This window comes from Lemur catta, chromosome 13 (genome assembly GCF_020740605.2).
Source record: "Lemur catta isolate mLemCat1 chromosome 13, mLemCat1.pri, whole genome shotgun sequence".
NCBI lineage: Eukaryota > Metazoa > Chordata > Mammalia > Primates > Lemuridae > Lemur > Lemur catta.
In genome coordinates this window covers 73,239,288-73,261,851 of record NC_059140.1, presented here as the reverse complement: position 1 = coordinate 73,261,851, position 22,564 = coordinate 73,239,288, and the positions used below count along the sequence as shown (strand labels likewise).

The 22,564-nt window shown below is 31.9% G+C and overlaps 1 protein-coding gene across 7 annotated transcripts in view; it reads left to right on the top strand.

The window, feature by feature from the left end:
- The window catches only part of PDS5B (PDS5 cohesin associated factor B), a 163,933-nt gene that overhangs the window by 90,961 nt on the left and 50,408 nt on the right, over window positions 1-22,564 (top strand). For all 7 annotated transcript variants that reach the window (XM_045566941.1, XM_045566939.1, XM_045566945.1 and 4 more), the window contains exons 14-19: window positions 971-1,052; window positions 4,227-4,275; window positions 6,578-6,717; window positions 8,194-8,309; window positions 13,129-13,234; window positions 15,568-15,728. In XM_045566941.1, the coding sequence (XP_045422897.1) occupies window positions 971-1,052; window positions 4,227-4,275; window positions 6,578-6,717; window positions 8,194-8,309; window positions 13,129-13,234; window positions 15,568-15,728 (654 nt within the window). The remainder of the gene's footprint in view (window positions 1-970; window positions 1,053-4,226; window positions 4,276-6,577; window positions 6,718-8,193; window positions 8,310-13,128; window positions 13,235-15,567; window positions 15,729-22,564) is intronic.

Sequence of the window (22,564 nt, the reverse complement as noted above, 5' to 3'; positions counted from 1 at the left end):
CTATTTAGAATTTAACTTCTAAGATGAAAATGCCCTAATACTGTTGTTCTGCCAGTACCATTTTGAAGTGATTACTATAAAGGAATTTAAGTGTCCAAATTTAAACTAATTTATCTCCTTTAAAAAAAATCCAAAGGCATTTAAAAAATATTCTTAAAGGGGAGTATGAAAATATTAAAATATTAAACAGTTGTCTGGTTTATGAAAGGTGATTTTATATGCTTCTGTATTGTATTATTGTTATTTGTCAGTGCTTCATATGTATAGTAATAGAGGTTAATAGAAGTGTAGATAATTGAAAATAAAGTGATGAAAAGTATATTTTTTGGTTTTGGAAATTTCATTTTTAAATTTTAAAACGTGTGGTTCTGACATTCTGTAATCTAATATTAATGCTAATCGTTCTCTATGATTTACATATATTTTCTTGAGTACCTGTATAATTTCTTTTTAGATTTAAATTTCTGCTTGAGAACAATGTAGCTGTTAAGAGGACATTAGGATTTTTGCCATATAAAAAGAATATTCATTTATATTAATAACATAAATAATTTCAGAAAGTTGGAAATTTAAATATAACTAGATTTATGTTTTAAGAAAAGGTACCACTCATGGCTAAGTTTTCTGTTTGTGTCTTTGATTTCATTTCATCCTGCCTATTACAGGGCCTAATTCCATCATTTAGTTATTCCTTTATTTCTCGAGTCAATTCCTACTCCTTAGCTTACCGATATGCTCCAGTTAATGATAGATCTTCTCTATTTTTATACAAAGCAAAACGCAACCACCACTATGTACTTTCTTTTGATCGTGTTATATTTGATTCCTTTCTTTCCCTCTGTGAGTTTTACTTCATCTGTGTCATCTACTTGTGGAATTTGAACCTTTTAAAAAAGTTATTTAGTTGAAATATTCTAGAATTATTTTTATCCTGTTTTGTTATTTAAATTTACATGTTTGTGTTTTTCAGAGCGTTGAATGAAATGTGGAAATGTCAAAATCTGCTTCGACATCAAGTAAAGGATTTGCTTGACTTAATTAAGCAACCCAAAGTGAGTTAATTTCAAAGAAACATTTTTTTGATGTTGAGTTTTGTAAAACACATGTATTTTAGTTACTATTTACCATTGTTGCTGTGTGTTAAATAATTCTTTCTGTATGGAAGAGTTCTGACTGTAGAACTTATGATTCCTAAATCAGAAAACTAATTTTAACACATTGACTGCCATACTAGAAAAAATTTTTTTGCTTGGGACTGTGGTGTTTTATTGTAAAAATAGAATAAAAACTTCAAAAACAAAATGATCCTTTCTAATTTAATGAAAAGTTTGTTATTTTTTATTGTTTTCTGTGCATGAGTTATATGCAACTTGAAAAATAGTTCATATGACTCCCAAGGTAAAGAGACATGTGAGTTATACATGCTACATGAGGCCCTGGGCTCCAAACTACAGTGAGCTCAATACAGCTCAGCATTATTGGAAGAATAGGAAATAGGATAAAATTACACTTCATCTTGCCTTTCTAAGATGCTCCCAACATTTTTATGTACTCCTGTGGTTTTAGAAAGTTTCAATAATCATGTAATTATAGTTAGATATCTTGATATTTTTACTTATAATTAATATGATTTTAATGTACTACCTGGTCTTCATAATTATAATTTAATGATGGTATTCATCCAGTGGATGTATCATTTTATTTTTGGACATTTAGAATGATTCTGGATTTCTTTTTTAATTGAGAACGCTATATGTAGGCCTGTAAAAGGCATAATTCATCTAAAAAGTAGTATGTGTGGTCATTTTAAATTGCATTCAGGGAAAACAATGTAGTATTACTCTTTATTTCTTTTTCAGTCCATAGTGATCCCCTCAAGCTCGCCCCCCCAACACATACTCCTCTTGTTCATAAGACAGACATCAATAGATCAGTATTGTTTCATCTAAGGGGAGAAAATTTCCAGTTTCCCTAGGCATAAATTGGCCATTTGCCCTAAAAGCAATAAACTAACACCATTTGTTTGAGTGGTTTACAGCGACTCTCTCACTATTTTTTTTAAGCCTTCAAATCACAAGTAATAAGACATTTTGTACCATTTGTTTGCTTAATTGAAGCTTACATTTGAACAGTATTTTTGTTTTATAGGCTAACAACCTTTTTGTTTATGTTTTATTGAATATAAACTTTTTTCCTATGGTTATTGAGTATATTGAACCTTAGGATATGTTTTCTCTTGAAATAAATGACTCAAAACTAATTTAGTGATTCTACTGTTTCCTTTCTCTTAACCCCATTGAAATTAGTGTGTTTCAGTCAATAAGCATGTGTTTCAGTCAGTAATCTCTGGGTAAAGTACCTCTGTTTGCTACCTAGAGCTGTATTAATTTACTTCCTTCTGGGCAAAGATATAAAAGTGTTAATTAAAAAAATGTAATAAGACATTTTTATATGCATGTGTATAAAATTATTTCCGATTTTAGGCATTATTGAAGTCATAATAGCAGCCAGGTAGAATGTTAAATGTGTCTATCATATGTTGAACAAGCATGATACGTGAGATTGTGATCAAATATAACTTTGTTTTTGACTTTCACTGTTTAAAATTTATGTATTAGTGGGAGACTTTACAATTTATTTAGTGGGAGCTTCTTCCTTTTGCCTATTGGTAAAATCTTGGGAGGGTCTCATGACTTTCCTGCTCAGTCGTGAAAAGCAAAGTTGTGAAATCACAAAATACAATCTCAGTTCAATTAGGATGTTTACTTCCCTTCTACTTTGTGGAATTTTCTTTTTGCTTGTCTTAATTACCAAGTTATCCACATTGAAGAGGAAATTCTCATTCATGTATGGCAGGGTTGAAGAGGAAACAGAATGGAGGAGGCTAGTACCCCAAATTGGAATTCTGGTGTGAGAAGAATTCCACATTCTTTGAGATTATTTAATATTCACTTTATACTAAGAATTATAGTAGACATTATAGAGTTAAAGGTAGAGAAAATACAAAGCTATATTTAACTTTTGGGTGTTTATATTTCTTCCCGTTTTACCAGGAAGACTCTTAGATACTTAACAATCAGTATGGTTTTTTTGTTTTGTTTTCGTTTTTTGCTTTCTTCATTATTCAGTCTGGTTAAGTCAGTTTTTAATTCTTAGCTCAGAAACACAGTCCTTCTACTTCAATTAATTAAACTAATAATGCTCAGTGTTACTCACAAGTGACTTTGTAATTTCCGGTGTTATACTTTTGTTGGTCCTGTTTCTTTTTCATGTTGATAAGCTTCTTGAAAGCCCAGTATCACCCTGTTCCCCTCTCCAAATAAAACAATAGTATAAATCATATGTTTCTAGACAGAGCTGTTCAATACTTTAAATTCCAAATATTTGAGAATTCTTGTACTTTATTATGCTTTTCCTCTCACTTCTTAGCAAGCTTGCTCTCACTAGGGCTGGTTTGTTTGTTTAATTCATTGCCTTCAATTCAAGGTTTATCTAGCTCAGTATTTTAAAAAGACTTGCTCAGTGACATCTTTTTGTTTTTGTTTTTTTTAAAATAACACTACCCTGATAGCAGCAAATAATTATTCTGAGAAACGTCTTTTATACATGAGACTTTACATGCAGTTGTACATGAATGTATTACATGCAGTACAATGCAGTGAGCACATTCATTCACTGAAATAATGCTACTCTGATGCAACCCATATCTAGCACTCTTAGAAACATCTTTAATACACGTCAGTGATATTTTTATTTTTAATGTCTTTCTCCAGAGTCTTCCCCATAAGCTTCATGACTGTACTTTGTAATTCTTAGGCCTAAAAATTTTAGGAATACCTCAGAGTTTATACTTGTGTCAACTTTTTGTTTCAAATAAGGCCAAAAACTTGAAAACTAACATTTCCTGGGTGTTTTGTTCCTTTTCTAAACTTAGTTTCCCTGGTCTGTCAAAACTTAAGAAACCTAAAATGTCTACCTGTCCCAAAATGTATTGTAGCAGTCTTTTTTGTTTGAGTGCGGACAAAACAGGATAAGAGGTGACAACAGTGGAGAATGAATTCACTTCCACCTCCCATTTGGTTCGTCTAGAGTTTTAAAAATAGCTAAAGAAGGATACAGTAGTGGTAAGGGCATTAATAGGTTATACCTATCTAATTTTCTGCAGAATGTAATGAAGATTCTTGTCAAGGAATTTTAATTTTGCATTTTTTTTGTGTGATTTACAGACAGATGCCAGTGTCAAGGCCATATTTTCAAAAGTGATGGTTATTACAAGTAAGTTATTTTAAATCTGTATAAAATTTACTATTTAACTGAAATATTTTTTGTAATTATTTCATGCAGTGTGTCGTAATAGGCTATGACAACATAGGAATTTCAAATTTTCTTCAGTGTCTTATATGAGCAAGAGCTGGAGAAAGGATTTAGTATATAAATTTATTTTTGAGAGTTTATTTAAATTGTTATATAAGCTTACTGTAAAAACAATCTGTGCTTTGGTGTTGCTTGCTCTCATGTGAATCTATTTGAAGTTAATTTCACTGTGAGCCAAAATTTAAAGTAAAGGGTATACCTAATAACTACATAACAGGTTCTTTGAAAATATATTAATATGCTTTTTTGGTTTAAGTGATGTTAAATAAAATGTTATTTAATTGCATTTAACAGTAAATTATGATGTGTTGTTTCTCCTTTGTTTGGTGCAGGAGTAGGGAAGAGTAGCTTAGCTGGCTGGTTTTGTTTTTGTTTTTGTTTTTGTTTTGGTCACTGACTTGAAGCTCAAAAAGTAGCTGTTTTTGCAAATTGTTTTTCCTACCACCTCAGAGATCACTGTATAGCATATGGGCAGAGGGATAATCAGGAACACCTGGAGGAATGCTTCTACTTGAACTTAAAAGGAAGAGATTTTAAGATGGATCTGAGATGCTAAATATTCCAAGATATGTATGGACATAATGTTAAGACACTGAGGATTATAGTAAACCTAACTCACTGGGTTTTGGATTAAGTGATGAAAGTTTTAGCGTGAGTAGAGCTTCTTAAGACCAAAATATCTTTCAGTCCTGGGTAAACTAGTTTTTAGTCCTCTAGGATAACTTGCTATAGCAAGTCATTTTGGGCTATTACTTTTTTATAACTATTTCCTCAGTAGTTTAGCTGTGGATACTATCCCCTACAGGAAGCATTCTCTATATTCACATTTTTTTCCCCCTCTGTCCATTTTCTTCTGGCAAGTACAGTGTTTCCCACATTCTTTTCTGAGGAACACTGGTATCTTACAGGTGTTAATAGTTTTGTGAGAAAAAAAGGGTTCCATGGTCATGTATGTTTATAGAATGCTGAATTAAACATTTCTTTTTGTTTTCTCCCTTCTTTTTCTTCCCCGCCTTTGTTTTCTATAATAAGACTTGCTGTAGTTTCATGAGATGCCTATTTATTATGAATGGGCTACAAAGTGACATTTTCCAAAATTATTTGAAAACAATACCTTTTTCTGAACACTATTAAACTCTAGTGAACGGCTAGTGATCTTTGGAACACAGATTGCAAAGTGCCTGCACTAACAATTTTCCATCTTGCCCTCAGGTGCTGATTATGTAAACATTTAGTTTATCTTCTATAATTGATCATGTTTATTTGTTGCACTTTAATGTGGTTCTCTTTCTTTGCAGTTGATTTTTTTGTATTATAGAAACACGAGAAGGTCATAAAGCAAGTACTTACAATTAATGTATTAATGAATTCTTACTACATTCAGTGATTAAATCACTCTCACCAGGATTTAACATTTCAGAGTTGTATGTGAACTTAAAGAATGCATGTATACTGTATTCATATTTTAAGATTCAGTTGAATTTCTAGTATTTTTATAGTCCTATCTTACGATTGTTGTTGTTAGAGTTATCTTAGTCTGGTTCTCTTTAACAGTTAAGTATCCAGAAAAAAGATACTAGCATCAGCATTTTATTAGCTCTTGTAAGTGTTTTGATACATAGACATCTTAGGAGAATAGTATAAAAATCATTTTTAATTCAAAGACTTATCCTTTTTCATGCAGTAATGATATAACCAGTAGTAACACTTGGAATATGTTGCTCAGTATATGTCAGTGCTAGATAGCATGTGTGTATATGTGAATTATTTCTGGGTTCGTTTAACAATAAACATGGAAATACAGGAAAATAGTTTCTTAAAGGGAAAACTTATTGATTAATCTCTTGCTATGAATTATAAGAGAAGAATGTATGCAACAAGCTCAAGGGGAAGTAATAAAAGTGGTATTATTGCTGTTGACATTTAATGCCTTTAAATATTATAAGGGGTTATTTAGAAATAGCCGGTTTAGTCTTTTCCCCTGTATAGGTGTCCCTTCACAGTGATCCTATTTTATATTTCTAAAGAGCATATTTTTATTTGTGAAAATTAACTGTTGAAGGTGCCTCACAATTTGTTTTGTTAAACTAAACCAAATTCATAGGTAAGGATTATAAAAGTAATAAAAGGAATGAAAAATGTCAATCTTTTATTATTTTGAGATTTTCTTTTGTATTTTAATTGAATTTTCATTTATTTTAAGGAAATTTGCCAGATCCTGGTAAGGCTCAGGATTTCATGAAGAAATTCACACAGGTGTTGGAAGATGATGAGAAAATAAGAAAACAGTTAGAAGTACTTGTTAGTCCAACATGTTCCTGCAAGCAGGCTGAAGGTTGTGTGGTAAGGAGAGAAATTATAAGAGCTCAATTTGAAAAAGTCCTCACACCCTTTTTTAGTTCCCCATTTTTATAAAAAGTAATTTATATTCATTATGTAAAATTTAGAAAATGTCACATAAATAACAATACAGATAAACTATAATCTCTATAGAAACAATTGCTATTAATTTTATGGTATATATCCTTCCCAGATGAGATTATATCATATAGTTTTGAACATTTTACTTGATTGTCATTAAACTTTTTGTAGGAGTTAATAGCTACATAGCATACCATTGAATATATGTACATAATTTATTGAGTAGTCCACTGTGTTACATGTTGAGATTTTCCCCCACTTTTTGATTAATTTAAAGAGTAGTATGATTAATGCCTTGATAGCTATATATCTTGATTATTTTTTAAGGATAAATTCCAAGAAGTACAATTGCAAGGGTTAAAGGTCCATTTTTAAAGCCTTTAATATTTACTGGTAAATTGTTCTCCAGAACTGAATTAGTCTTATGGTAATCACCAGTAATGAGAGTGACGGTTTTCTAACACATAACAGTATCGGCCAATATCATTGCTGGAAACAAAAACCAAATAAAAACAAATGAAAACAGTTATTTTGATGGATTTGTATTTATTGGTTGCTAGTCATCTGACCGTTTCTTCTCTTTTAGTTTATTGGCCCTTCATATTTCTTTTGTAAGTTGTGTGTTTATAATCATTGCCTATTTTTATAAAATGGTATTTGTCTTTATCATACTGATTTGTTAGTTGTCACATGGTATTGTCTGTTAAGTTGCAAATAATTTTCTGTCAATTGTAGTTTGCTCTTTCATTTTCTTTATGTTCTTTACATACTGAAGTTTCTGTTTTCATCTAGCTGAGTCTGTCACTATTCTCCTTATGGTTTTTGCTTATGGTGTCCTGCTTATAAAATCTTATTCTGTTGTAGGTTAATGAAAATATTTACTATTGTCAGTGTTTCTTAATCTGTTACCCATGTATCTTGTGAGATGCTTTTGAGAGAAGATTATTCTTGGCTCTATCCAAGATCAACTAAATGAGAATCCTCAGAGTTAGATGCAGAAATCTGTAGTTTTAACAAGCTCCTCTGATAATTGCTTGCTGAAGTTTGTATATTCAGTGACCCTTGATTTTATTCTTTTGTAGTTTTATCCTTTTCAGATATTTTTGGTGTAAGATATGAAATAAAGACCTACCTTTGTTTTTATTCCAAATGTCTGTCCAGTTATTTTAATACAATAGATTGAATAATCTGCCTTTTTCCTATTTACTTGAAATGGTACCTTTCCCATATGCTAAATTCTTAATCCAGTCTTTTTTTTTCTGGATTTATTCAAATCTAATTGATTTGTTTATTCTAGCACCAGTATTATATGGTTTTTATTATTGTAGGTTCTTAACATTTTAATGTAATGATTTGTTTAAACATATTGTTATAATATTTAAAAAATCTGCATTACAGCGTGAAATAACTAAGAAGTTGGGCAACCCCAAACAGCCTACAAATCCTTTCCTGGAAATGATCAAGTTTCTCTTGGAGAGAATAGCACCTGTGCACATAGATACTGAATCGATCAGGTATTTGTATATAAAAATATTAAGATTTATTCATTCACACATTTAGGGGGTTAGTTACTATTGAGTACCTGCTATATACAAAACAACAAACTAGCTACTCATCTGTGTATATTTGCATATATACTCATTTATGTATTTGTATGTGTGTATATGTATACACTTATCTGTGTGTATTGGTATAGTTTTTATTGTTATTTATTTTAAGTAGTGGTTCAAATTATGTGAGAAATTGTCAATCCAAATCTAATTTTTATCTGTTCACAGTATACCAGGAAATCCTCTTTTTTGTTAGCTTGCATAGATTAGATAATAGAAGCATATTTTAGGCCAGGCTCAGTGGCTCACTCTTGTAATCAATCCTGGCACTCTGGGAGGCCGAGACAGGAGGATTGCTTGAACTCAGGAGTTCAAGACCAGCCTGAGCAAGAGCAAGACCCCATCTCTACTAAAAATAGAAAAATTAGCCCCACATTGTGGCACATACCTATAATCCTACCTACTTGGGAGGCTAAGGTGGGAGGATTGCTTGAACCTAGAAGTTTGAGGTTGCAGTGAGCTATGATGATGCCACTGCACTCTAGCTGGAGCAACCGAGTAAGACTCTGTCTCAAAAAATAAATAAATAAAATCAAATAAACATATTTTAGTTATACCCTCAAGAAAAGAAAACTAGGTAAATCTGTTATGAAGGAACATGTGATGCATTTTCATGGATACTTGAAAAACTGAAAATGTTGTTTTTTACCCTCTTTTAAAGTTTCAGCTTTGATATTACCTGACTGTGGCACCTTGGAAAATTGTTTCTTTTTATATCTGCATTCCCTTTTATGAAATGTGGGAAGAGGTTTTTTAAAAAACTTTTTCTTAAAATGTTTTCAACTGGTTGAAAAAATAAAGTACTTATACAATATATATAGCATACTGGTTCATTAGTCATCAGTAGTGTCCTTTGTGGGGTATATACTAGAATCTAAAGTAAGGAGTACTAATGATTTTTCATCCTGTACTCAGTGAAGCCCTTTTTGTGATGTTTTGTTAGAGAGGGCAATTAGGTATAGCTTTGGGTCCTTGACCCCTCACAAATAGACCTTACTTTGGTTACCCAGTAATCACTTTGTATTCCTTTTCATCAGTTTTCATTTGAAGAGGTGGTTCTGAGATTTAAAAAATAAAACAAAGACTAGAATGCTCTGTATTAATAAGAGGAAGAATCTGAATCAGACTAAAATTCATTAATTTAATAAATAATCCCATGCCTTCTCTATTCAAAGCAATACTAGTCAGTTATTGGCAAAGCATACTCTCTGCTGTTCATCTGCCTTCTGTCTCGTAGTAGAATACATATTTTTAATCAGGAGATTATGTCGTGGTTCAATAAGATTAGTACAAATAGAGTTCAGGGAAAGAGGCTATCTTCAACTAAGAGGGAAGAATGGGTAAGATTTTGTTTCTAGAAAGATGGGAGAAAGCTTTTTCTCGGCATTGAGATTAACAGAAATCAAGTTATCTGGATAGGAAAGAACAGGGATATTCAGAAAATGATTGTCATCTATTTAAGTTATAATATGGAGTGGTATAAAGGTGTTATGAGATGATCCTTAAAAACTAGGTTGGAATCAGAAGGCCTTTGAGACTGAGCTTTAGAGCTTTTACTTTATTTTTTGATCTGTTGAGAACCATGGATGATTGAGATGACAGGAGGAGGGCAGTAGAAGAGATAGCTTGCCAGGGTATTATTGTAATTGCCTATGGATGGTAGTGGGATGGAAAGGAAGGAACACATTTGTGGGAAGTTTTAAAAGAACAATCTAAAAAATTGTCACCTTACTGGAAATGGTGCATAAAGGCAAAGAAGAATCAGAAATATAAGGGTTCAAGTTCAAATGATGTAGAGGATAATAATACCTTGAAAAGAATGAAGGGAGCTATTTTTGAAGGATGTGAGAAATGATGTGCTTCTTATTTGGACATAACAATATTTTTAAAATCAAGGAATGTTGAGTTTAATGTGAAACTGTGAAAGGGGATTAGTAGTCTCCTGAGATTGCATAGAAAGAAGTAAAAAGATGGTGGACAGAACCTTGGAAATTTTTTTACAGTAGAGAAATTACAGAAATGTAAGAAGACTATACTATTGCACTGTTTTGAAATTTGAGATGGAGAAAGTTTTCAGAAGTAAGGTATACTATGAATAAACAGAGTCTGAGGACCAAGAAACAGGCCTTTGGCTTTAGCAATCAGGGGGTCTTAGTGATCTAGAAGGATATATCAAAACATAAACTATAACCAGTAGCAATTAGTGCTTTATAACATGCCTGGGATGACTCTAAGAGTTTTTCATGTTTTAACTAATTTTACTTCTCTATGAGATGGCAGCTATTATTTTTCCCATTTTATAGATAAGGAGCAGTGAATTACACAGATGTTGAGTAGCTTTCCCACTTCTGGGAAGTGGAGAACAGCGTTTAAACCCAGGAAGTCTGGCTCCAGAGCCTATTTGGTTAACCACCATACTGTACAATGAGCCTCCAGAAAGATTATACTTTTAGTCTCTTCTAACAGTCAATAAGTGTCCATTTCACCTGACTCTTTCCGACAGTGGTTATTAACCTTTTCCATCTTTGTCATTTTATAAGTGAATGAATGATGGTACCATTTAAAAAACTTTTGTATTACAAATAAAGTTGAATATTTGTTATTCAAGCTGAACTTTTTTTTTTCATGTTTCTTGGCTAATTGCATCTTTTGGGGGAATGCCTTATTTTTCTATGAGGGACTCAGAGGAATTGTCTTTTTCTTATTGATTATACAAATGCTTTATAAAAACTAAGGCTGTCGTCCCAGTTGGATTGCCTTTTAAATCCCAGGCTGTCATCCCCGTTGGATTGCTTGACATTAGTAAATATTAAATTATAAAATTAAGTATGTCAGTCATTTCCTTTATGGTTTCTTTCTGCCTTTGGTATCATATTAGCAGTTCTGTTTTTTACATTTACATTTGTAATTAGCCTGGAATTTAGTATAAGGCAAACATAGAGATCCAGCCCTTTTTTAAGGCACACGATAGATAGTTGTACCAACTTCATTTGTTCAGAAATTCATTTATTCTCATTTGATTTGAGATATTCCTTTATTATAGCATAAATTCTTAGATGGTTCGGACCCTTACTGGATTTTCTTTTTGGTTCTTTTGTCTTTTGAGGTTATGATACATTTTTATCTCATAGGGGAAGTTCTTTCATCCCTCTTCCCATAAAATTTATTAGCTGTTCACGAACATGCATTAATTCTTCCAGATGAGCCTTAGTGTGTATTTGTTGAATCTTGCCCAACACCAAGTGACTTATAGAAAAATACATTTCTGACTTGTGATTATGAATAGATAGCCCCTCTCTGGTTTTTAGGTGGCTTTTGCTGATACAGAAAAGCACTATTAATTTTTGAGTGTTTTGTTGGTGTTGCTTCACTGAATTCTTAGTATTTTTAAATCGTTTTTCAGTTGCTTCTCTTTAGTCTGTTGGTTTGATGTTTTTTCCCCAAAGATTTTTTTTGTATGACTGTTGTTCTTCACTTATAAGCTTAGTTGTACTTCTTCAGAAATGCCTTTCCTAATTACCTCCGCTAAAGAACTTCACTTCTTGTCATGGCCTTTTTTGTAGTCCTCATTATTCTCTGATCTTTTTTATGTGTTTGCTTTGGCCTTCCTTCACTAGACTGAGAGCTTCATGCCTTCAGTCATGGAAGAAAATAATGAGTTTAATTTGGGATATGTGCTATTTTTCATTCCTGTGGTATATCTAGGTAAAAAATCTTAGGGTCAGTGAAAATATGGGAAGAGGATTCAGATTGAAGATTTCAATTTAGGATGATTGGAGAATAGAATAATCAAGGAAAATGAGCAGAAAAAGAAGAGAAACACTCTCAGAAATATCAGCTCTTAGAGGGATGATAAATCTAAGGGGACCCTGTAAGGGAGACAGATACATTTGACTCGTAGCTTGACTTTAAATTTGAGGACATAATATTTTTGTACAAACATATGTTTACTAAACATTTTAAAGAACGCTGAATAATTCAATTTTCTTGTATTTTGGTATGTTTTATATTTCTGTTTATCCTGGTGTTTTTTGTAAAAAGAACAAATACTCATCAGTGTAAATGATTATTTTAGATAATTGTCAATGTATTACAGCTGTTTAATAAAGTAATAAGCTTGTTTTTAGAAGAAAGTTTGAAAACATCGTGTTTACCTTTTGATCTATTGTATTGTAGTTCTTTTTCTAATGTTCTAGTGAGGTTGTATCGTTTATCTGCTATCTAGGTATTTTTATAACTTTTAGGAGCTGGCTTGTGTGTTTCTGGCTCTTGTAGCTCTGCCTGACACACTATAATATTTGGCAAATGGTTTGAAAGTGCTTAAGGTTGCCATTTATCCTTTTTTATTTTAGTATATAGTTTTTTACTTGCTGGACTAATAATGAATTTTAGATAATTGAAAAATAATCTATCATTTTTGTGTTTGGGCTCAGGCCATCCATGGAAAAGACAATAATAAAGATATTGATAGCTTTAATAAAGAGCAAATCATGTAACATTTTTACTTCATTTGAATGGGCAAGGGAAAATAACTGCTTTTGAAATGAAACATCTCGAAGTATTTTATCATAGTTATTTGTTTTGCACTAGTGTTTGAGAAACAGCTATATATCATTTGTATGTGATTTGGATGTAGTGTATATGTAAGATTTAGGATTTTGTTTGACACTGCTATTAAATAACAGTTGAAAAAATGACAGTTTTATTTTTTGTCATACTTCAGTGCTCTTATTAAGCAAGTGAACAAATCTATAGATGGAACAGCAGATGATGAAGATGAGGGTGTTCCAACTGATCAAGCCATCAGGGCAGGTCTTGAACTGCTTAAGGTAAATGTCTATTTGAAATCAAGTGCCTACTTAGATAACTGTTAAACATACATAGTTTATATTACTGTTCTTGAGGTTTGCTTCTTAAGTTTATATAACGTAAAGTTGTTTCAGATAATTTAGGAACTGCATATTCTGACATGTAAGCTGAATATTTTCAGATTTAAATTCTATAATCTAGCCTTGTATTAATTACATTAAAATAGTGGAGTATGATTTAAGGTATCATTACTAAGCAGAGAAGGTACTGACTGCCACAGAATGAGCCAAATTCTTCCTAAAACCCTATTTTGGTTTTTATTTTGTTTCATAAAACATACTACTGCCTTTTACTGATTATAAAACTATCAGGTCATTACTGACAACTTAGAATATATAAAATGATAAACAAAACATTTGTAGGCCCATCATATACAAACATTGATTAGTTTCTCTTGTTTCCTTTTAATCTTCAAAAAATGCATAGTGTTATATAGTTGAGATCAGACTGAATGTGCAATTTTGTATCCTGAACTATTTTTTCTTGTTAAAGTATAAGCATTTTCTCAGTATTTTTAGGAGTATCAAAACAGATCTAATTTTTGGCTGTCATTTACTAGCTGTGTGCTTTTGGGCACATTATTTGCCTAGCTTCTTCATCTGAAATGGAGATAATTAATTAAGTACTTATCTCACAGAGGACTACATTAAATCATGTACAGCACAGTGCCTGGCTCATGGTAAAAATAATAATAGATGTTATTTTTTGAAATGCTCATTAGTCCACTTTTGGGGTAACATAGTGTTACTGTTTTCCTGTTGCTGGCTATTTAGATTTTTCTAATTTTATTCTTATAAACAGTATAAGATGAATATTTCTCTTGGTAGTGTCTTTTTTTTTTTTTTTTTGAAAACTAGAAGGGCATTAGCGGGTCAAAGAGGATGACTATTTTCAAAATTCTTGGATATATGTATTCAAATTCCTTTACAGAAAAATTGTACTATATCCCATCAATAGTGTATGAAGGTACTCGTGTTCTTAACCCTTACAACATGGAAAATTATAAATTTTAAAAAGATTTGCACATCTGATAAACAAAAATGATGTTTTAATTTGCATAATTATTACTAATGAGGCCCATCTTCCATACTTTAATTATTGGTGTTTTCCCTATGGTGAATTCATTATTTTTACCTTTTATTCATATATCCACTGATATCTCAAACTTTTGTGTTTTTTTTAAGTGATTTGAATGAGCTTTTTATTTCCTTTGCTTTTTTTATGGGATATATTTGACATATAAAAATGTATTCTATTATATGTAAGTTATGAAGCATATAATAAAATGAAACCAGTGAAAAGTAAATAGAATGTTAAATTAAATTGAGTATTAAAAATACTGTTGTGATCCTTGAGTGGTTTTTCTTCTTGACTCACGTCTCCCAGATATTACTGTCCTGAATTTTAGATTTATTATTTTCTTAACATTCTTTATAGTTTTATCCTCTATAACTATGTATAAATCGCTAAATAACATATTGCTTAATTTGATTATTTTCAAGTCTTATAAATATGACATTATATGCAGTATTTTTTTTGGCTTTTCTTTGGTATGCCAGATTTGATTTCCATTGCTTATACGTGTTCAGAGAGTTTTTATTGTTTTTGTTTTTTAAAATCTTAATCCATTTGAAATTTATTTTGAAATTGTGTACGGTGGGGGGGGGGGTCTAATTTGATTTTTCTCCCAATAGCTATTCAGTTTTCTCAGGACTGTTTTCTGTTGCATTCTTTATAATTAATTACAATTTATGTAATCTAAATTCTCATATATGCTAAGGTCTATTACTTTGCTTTCTCTGTTTCATGATTTTCTAATGTTAGTACCATGTTGATTTGGTTAGTGTAACTTTATATATATTTTTGGTTTTTACTACATGATAAGTGTTTTATCCCTTTCCCTAGTTTACTTTTTTCAAAACTGTTCTTACCTAGTCTCCTATAGGGACCTTTATTTAGAAGATACTTTGTTAAATTCTTTCTGTCCCCTTTTCTCTTATCCTCGTTCCTCCTCCCCGCCAAAAAATACCCCAAACAGTAATCAAAATCCCAATTATTTTGACTAGAAGCATAATAACATGTAATTTAATTTTGGAAGAAATGACTTCTTTATATCATGCCATCTTTTTGCATAGGAACATTCTGTTATATATTTAAGTTTTAGTTGTAATGCTCTCAGTTTCTTGTTAGCTTAGTTTTGTATTGACTTTGTACTATTTCTAATGTAATATTTTGGATCTGTGTTTTAAAGATGAAATGGTTTTACAAATCATTTTTATGATCAATTTTGTAGGTACTCTCATTTACACATCCCATTTCCTTTCATTCTGCTGAAACATTTGAATCACTCTTGGCTTGTCTCAAAATGGATGATGAAAAAGTAGCAGAAGCTGCATTACAAATTTTTAAAAACACAGGAAGCAAAATTGAAGAGGATTTCCCACACATCAGATCGTGAGTTGAGTTTATTATGATAAATATTCTGGGCATCAGAAAAATAATTTTATATTTCTTGATTTATGTAAAAACTGGAATCTTTCAAGTTTTGAGGAAAATTATCTAGGTTATCTTAAGCCTATATTGTTCAATTTAGATTCTCCTTTTCTGGGAGAAAGCATTGATTGGTATTTTCGAAGATACATGAAAATGGGGGATAAATATGGCATATCTTTCTGAAGCATCAGCTTAAAAGTCCCTGATATATTATGGCATAGAGTAAACAATTCACATGAATTTAAGGTACAATGGGAAATTTCAAAGGTGTAATCTTTACTTTCCTCTGTGATTAAGGGTACTGGACCAAAAATTTTCAGAAGCAGTGCTTTACTTGATGTAGGGAAGCATGGAATACTCAATAGCAGTGTAATTTTTTTCTGCATTCCAGTATTTCCAAGAATTAGAAATTGAGCTGTTATCCTAGGGACTCTGTAATAGTGGTTGATCATTGTTCAAAATTACATAATAATAGCTCAGAAGAATAAGTCTTCATTCCTTATAAGTACTACATACTTCTCTATATTCATCTCTTCTCCCTGTTCCTGGAGAGAAGATCAGATGAGTGATCCTGATATTGCCGTAGTCATAGGTGGTAGGTTTCACCTCTGTCTCATCACTCTGGCTTAACCCACTGGTCTGATTAGTTGTGGTTGTGGTATTATATTTCTTCATGCAGAAGAATTGCCTATGGCTCTTTTCCTCAGAAAGAGAAAATGGACAAAGCTCTTAGAGTCTCAGATATAATTTTTGTTACTCCTTTTTGTTCGTGTGAACTTAATTCTAAAACCTGCTGACAAATAGGAAAAAGGCATTATTTAAAATGGTAATGGAAACATACTAGAATTTTTTAACACTAGTCTCTCTGACAAGAGAAAGAAACCTTATTGTTTGGAGTTGGCTTGTTAATTTTTAAGTAAGCCCAGAGCATAAGTTTCCCTTTGCCCGGGATACTGTGGCTCTTCTAGTCAGATCAGAGATTAGGGTTTGGTTTTTAAAAACACACACAAGCACAGGTACACACATGCTCCTTCTCTCTCTCTCTCTCTCTCTCATCTTGATATATGTGTGTGTATGTGTGTAGAAAAACTGTATAATTTTATACCATTTACTGAATGCCTACCAATTGTACTGTCTCATTTAAACCTTATAACAATTCAGTGAAATGTGGTTATTATCCTGTTTTTCCAAATGAGGAATCTAATGTTCAGAGAGGTAAATGGATCTAGGTCATATAGCTAGCAAATGGCAGAGCCAGGATTTGAATTTAGACCTGTTTGGCTTTAATGCCTGTGGTACTATATCTGTTATGGCACAGTTCCTTTCTTCATTAGATCATTGAACAAGTTTTAGTTTGGCTTAGTCACTAGAGTTTTTTTTACTATTTTCATTCTAGACTGTCTTCCTAGTATTCTTTATATATATGTATTTTAAAATCTAATCCCATGACAGATTACCTTTATATTTTAAAGAAACATTGTTTGATATATTTGTAGGAGAACTACGAGAGCAAGGTCGAAAGGTGGACATTTTAGAACACGCAAGGGCATTTAAAAACATGTGCTGCTTTAATATGGAACTGAAGTACTTAAAATTATTTGATTTATATGCTGAATATATTTCAAATGTCTCTCATGAGGAGAATTAACTCAACTGATATTGAATACCTGCTGTATGCACACACTGTTCTTGATGAAGTAACTAATAATATCTTCCAGGAGATAAAATATGTATGTAGATTTAATGTTTTAAATTATTAAATTGGGTGAGTTGATTTTCAGGAAAAATAATAGAGTTAAGTTAATGTTGGTTAAACTATCTTCCCTTGAATTCACCAAAATAATTAAAAACTCAAAGAAAAATATTTCTAAGTAGAAGCTACCACAAACTGGAATTGGCACCAGGTATGCCATTTAGACTGGATTGAATGTGAGAACACTAACAATTGATACAGAATCAGCTGTATAAGGCAAGGTATAGTGACTGTCCTATCCTTTGCTAATTTAGAGGGAAGAGATTTAGGTATAGACATGCTTTAAAAGAATTAAGGAAAAAATGATTTCAGCTGTCATAGGACTAATAGAGAAATTTTGTGGTCATACCATTTTTCTTTAAGCCAACCTATTTTCCTTGCTAGGAAGAGTTTGCTTACCAGGAAGTTTTGGCTTAGTGGTAAGACTAAGACTAAGAGGAGAATCGTGAAAGAAATGTCTTTTTACCAACTTTACAGGAACAGGAAAAATTATGTGCCGGCACAGTAAACAAAAATAATGATGAGTTATAGGGTTTCATTCTGATTCAGCCTGTCTCTCAGGAGTCTGGCTTACCTGAAAGTAGGCAGATATGCCAAAACGGAGGGTCCCCTCATAGCATATGATATGCCCATAGCCCAAGTGGATCTGGTTCTCATCTTTGTTAAGAGTTTTAACAGACTTGCTTGGAGAGAAATTACAGAGAGATAAAGGACTCACTACCTCTAGTCCTAAATTTCTTCTCTGTACTGCTTCGTCAGCTGATGAAGTAACTGCGACCTTAGTTTGGAGTGTTGATGTTAATTTTTTAAGAGAAGCATTTGGTGTCCAGTCATCAGAGAGTTACTGTGTATACTTTTGTTTAAATGGCAGAGCCAGAGAGAATTTTTGTTACTCAAAGATGAATTAACAGAATGAGCAGATGAGCAAATTAAGCATGAACCCTGTATAAATATTTTAGTATTCAAAAGATAGATGATAAGCACTATTTGGAAGAATTGAATTGTTCTACAATAAAAAGAAAACAGCAAATGACATCTGGGGGAAAAGAAGAACACAAAGATAATATGTGAAAAGTAGCTAAGGATAAAGAAGAACAGAAATTTATTTGCATTATAGAATATATTTTGTTATAAATAGCAAGGAACAAAATAATATGGAAGATGGAATTAGTAAGCGAGACATTGGGCTTGAAGAAAACTGCCAAGTGATTTGGAGAATGTGGGCAAAAAATGAAAGCAGTTAAAGAGAATGAATTGTAGATAACAAAACATCATAATTGACTTCTTTTGAGAAGACAGTAGAATAATGGGAATTGGAAAATAGCAAAAAATATCATAATAAACTTGCTTAAAATGAATGAAAACATGAATCTGGAGATCAAGAAGACTCATATTTTAGGAAAATATCCTGGTGTAATGTACTGAATTTTTAGGGATTACAAGAATTATTTCACAAACATTAAGGAAAACAAAAGTTAACTAAGTTTAGTACAGTAAAAAATTGTAAGGCTGACTTATCACTTCTTTTCAACCACATAAAATTTCTGAAGTTAGTGATTCAACAGCTGAAAAGTTATGATGGAAAAAACAGTGTAACTAAAGAATTCCCTAGGTAGCCCAAATTGTGTTTAAGGACAAACATGAGGATATTCTTAAGTATATAAGGACTCAGGAAGTGTATCACCCCCCTTGTGTTGTGAGATCTGTCCAATGAGTTGTATGCTTCTCTCTCTTGAATTCAGTTCTGCTTATGCCCCCTAAATCTGGCTTTTGTTTTCTTCTTATTTGAATATCTCTGGTTTGTCTTTGCCTATCGTTTTACTCTAATTATTTAACTTTTAGATATGGTTGTGCAAATACATTTGAAAACCTGAATTTTTTTTTTAAGGATGATGTAAATAAACTGACTTAAGAAGAGGGAAGAAAATGCCTAATAGACTATATATTTATTAAAAAAAATTGAGAAAATTATCCTCTAGTGAAAGCATCAGTAAAAGTTGTCATGAGGGAGATAGTACACATCTACAAGAAACCAGGAATTCTAATTATTTTTAATTGTTTGGAATATGGGGGGGGGAACCCTAATATTCTTTTAAGCCAGGACAACTAACATGGATGCTAAAATCTGATAAAAGATATTCCCCCAAAGGAAAACTAGGGCAGATTTTACTAATATATGATTTTTTGTATAAGTAAAATATTAGCAAAAAGAGTTTATAGTAAATAAAAATATATCATGGACAAATGTGGTTAATTTTAGTAATACAAAGAGGGTTGGTATTAGGAAGCCTACTATTCATGTATATAATTATATAAGTGGGTAAATAGAAAGTGTACACAGTTGATTGTTTTGATAGATGCTGAAAGGGCTTCTGATTTTTTAAAAAGGTAGTCTATTTCTAATTAGATCTAAAAAATAGGTGTAAATGCCTTCATAACATAAAGTAAATATCTCTCAAACCAATAGACAACATCATGCAATAAAACAGAAGCAGTCTCTCAGTAAAATCAGAAACAAGATGAGAAACCACACTATCTCTGCTATTATTTAACATTGTTTTGAAAGCATTCACCAATGTAACTACATAAGAAAACAAAATAAGAGGTATAAGTGTTTGAAAGGAAGAAGAAAAATTATTTTTCTTGGAAAATCCAGGAGGATCAATTGAAAAACTAGTAGAAATGGGATAGCCAAAATCAGTATGTAAAAATCCAAAGCTTTCCTTATATATCACTAACAACCATTTAGAAAATATGAGGGTAAACATCAGAAAACCTAGAAGTGTATGAGAAATATGCAGTCTTGTAATGGTGGATAGGGGAGTATAATATTAAGTAAATTGGTCAGGAAAAATTAGGTTATCCAATAAATAACTAGCAGACTGTTTTGAAAAGAAAAAAATTAATGTAGACTGCTTACCTTGATTTTTATAATGTATATATTCTAGATGGATCAAAGGTAAATTCTTGCTTTGTCTAAGATAAATATATAAAATGGGTTAATGAATGAAATTATTAGTAATTAGTGTGTTTCTATAACTTCTTTGTGAGGGAAGGGACACTAATGCCAAGCCATGAATGAAAAATGATAGATTGGATTATTTCTTAAAAATCCATTTGTTGAAAAAATATTTATGGAGGCCTCACTGTGTATCATCATTCTAGGTGCTGAGGATGTTGTAATGAACTGGACAGGCTAAGTCTTTGTCCTTGTATTTTAATGGAGGGAGAACCACTATTTAGGTAAAAGTCAAAATCTTGAAATAAGTTAGAAACACAAGTGATATGCTGAAAGACCTTTTTCAATATATATGACTTAGGAAAGATTAATATCTGTAATGCATAAAGACTCTTCATGAAGGAGTAGCAAACATAAGACTCATAGTAGAATACTAGCAAAGGGAATGAAAAAGAAATCCACAAACAGGAAATCCTCTTAGCCCCCCACATCATGAAAAGATGTTTATTTAATCAAAGAAATGTAAATAAAAATGACTGTGAGATATAGCCAATGTTAGGTATCATTCCAGTGATGCTCTCTTGATGGGAGTATAAACTGATGCAGCCATCTGGGTTGGTAGTGTGGTAATACATACAAACTTAAAAATGTATGTAGTCTTTAACTCTGCAGTTTTACTTTTAGAAATTTATCCCGGAGATAATTAAAAAAGATGTCCACACAATCATCATATATGTCAGGGTCCATTCAGAGCAACAGAAACTATAGGTACAGTCTTACACTGCATAATGACGTTTTGGTCAACAATGGACTGCATATACAGTGGTGGTCCCATAAGCTTATAATGGAGCTGCATCATACGGTGTACCACTTTTATCTTTTATAGCATGTTTTTACTGTACCTTTCCTATGTTTAGATACACAAATACTTACGTTGTGTTACAGTTGCCTACAGTATTCAGTACAGTAGCATACTGTAAAGGTTTGTACCTACATACCTGAGCAATAGGCCATACCATACAGCCTAGGTATGTAGTAGGCTATACCATCTAGGTATGTGTAAGTATACTCTGATGTTCACGTAAGGACAAAATCGCCTAACAGTGCATTTTTCAGAACATATCCCTGTTGTTAGATGACACATTACTGTATTTTAAACAGAAATTAATATAGATATTTGAAGGATGAAAAAGCAAAAGGTTGCATTGGTAATCCAGAGATATGAATTGCTGGAAGCAGCTACCACCCCTAGGGCTGGTGGGACAACTGGGAGGAAGTGGTGTTAAGAAATAAAGGAGCCTTGTCAGTATTGCCCAATTGACTGTCAAGGTATGATATGGCCTGACTATTGCTATGGACAGTGACGCTACTGCTCAGAATGTCTAAAGAAGCTTTAGTGTCTCTTATTGGAAGAAACTAACAGGAAGTCAGCTCTTAAGGGAGTCTGAGCAATATGGTTTGCAGATTTACAGCTCCAGAATCTGAGAGCAGATTATGAAAGAATAGGTTTAAAGCTCAGAGACAGTAGGTAAATAGGCACAGAGATATTCATGTGTTGTTGTTAAGCTTTTTAAAAAACTTCTAAATGCACATCAGTATAAGTTTGGTTAGATTAATTGTGGTATAGCCATGCACTCAGTAAAGAGCTATGCAACTATTAAGAAGGATAGTGCTTAGCAATATTTGACAAAGGAGGCTCTGTATACATTGTTGGGTGAAAAAATATGTTTTCAAATAGTATGTATTTTTATTCTCATTTATTTAATTATATGTATAATAACATATTTAGAGAAATTTTAGGATAGCGTTCGCCAAAATGCTGACAGTGTTATTTCTGGGTGGTGGGATTTTGAGTTTTTTCTTTAGTGTTTTTAATGTATTTTTCATTTTCTACATGTTTATGATTATCATCAGAAAAAAACTTGAATTTGAAGGAAGAAAATCAATTTAATAGGGGAGTAAGGAGTTCCTTTTAATAGGAAAAGCAGTCAGAGAGGGTAGTTGCTTCATTTACTTTTTACTAACGTAGTACTTCAAAAATCTTGGAATTGTTTTTTCTTCTTTATGTTTGTTTTGGTTTGTTTT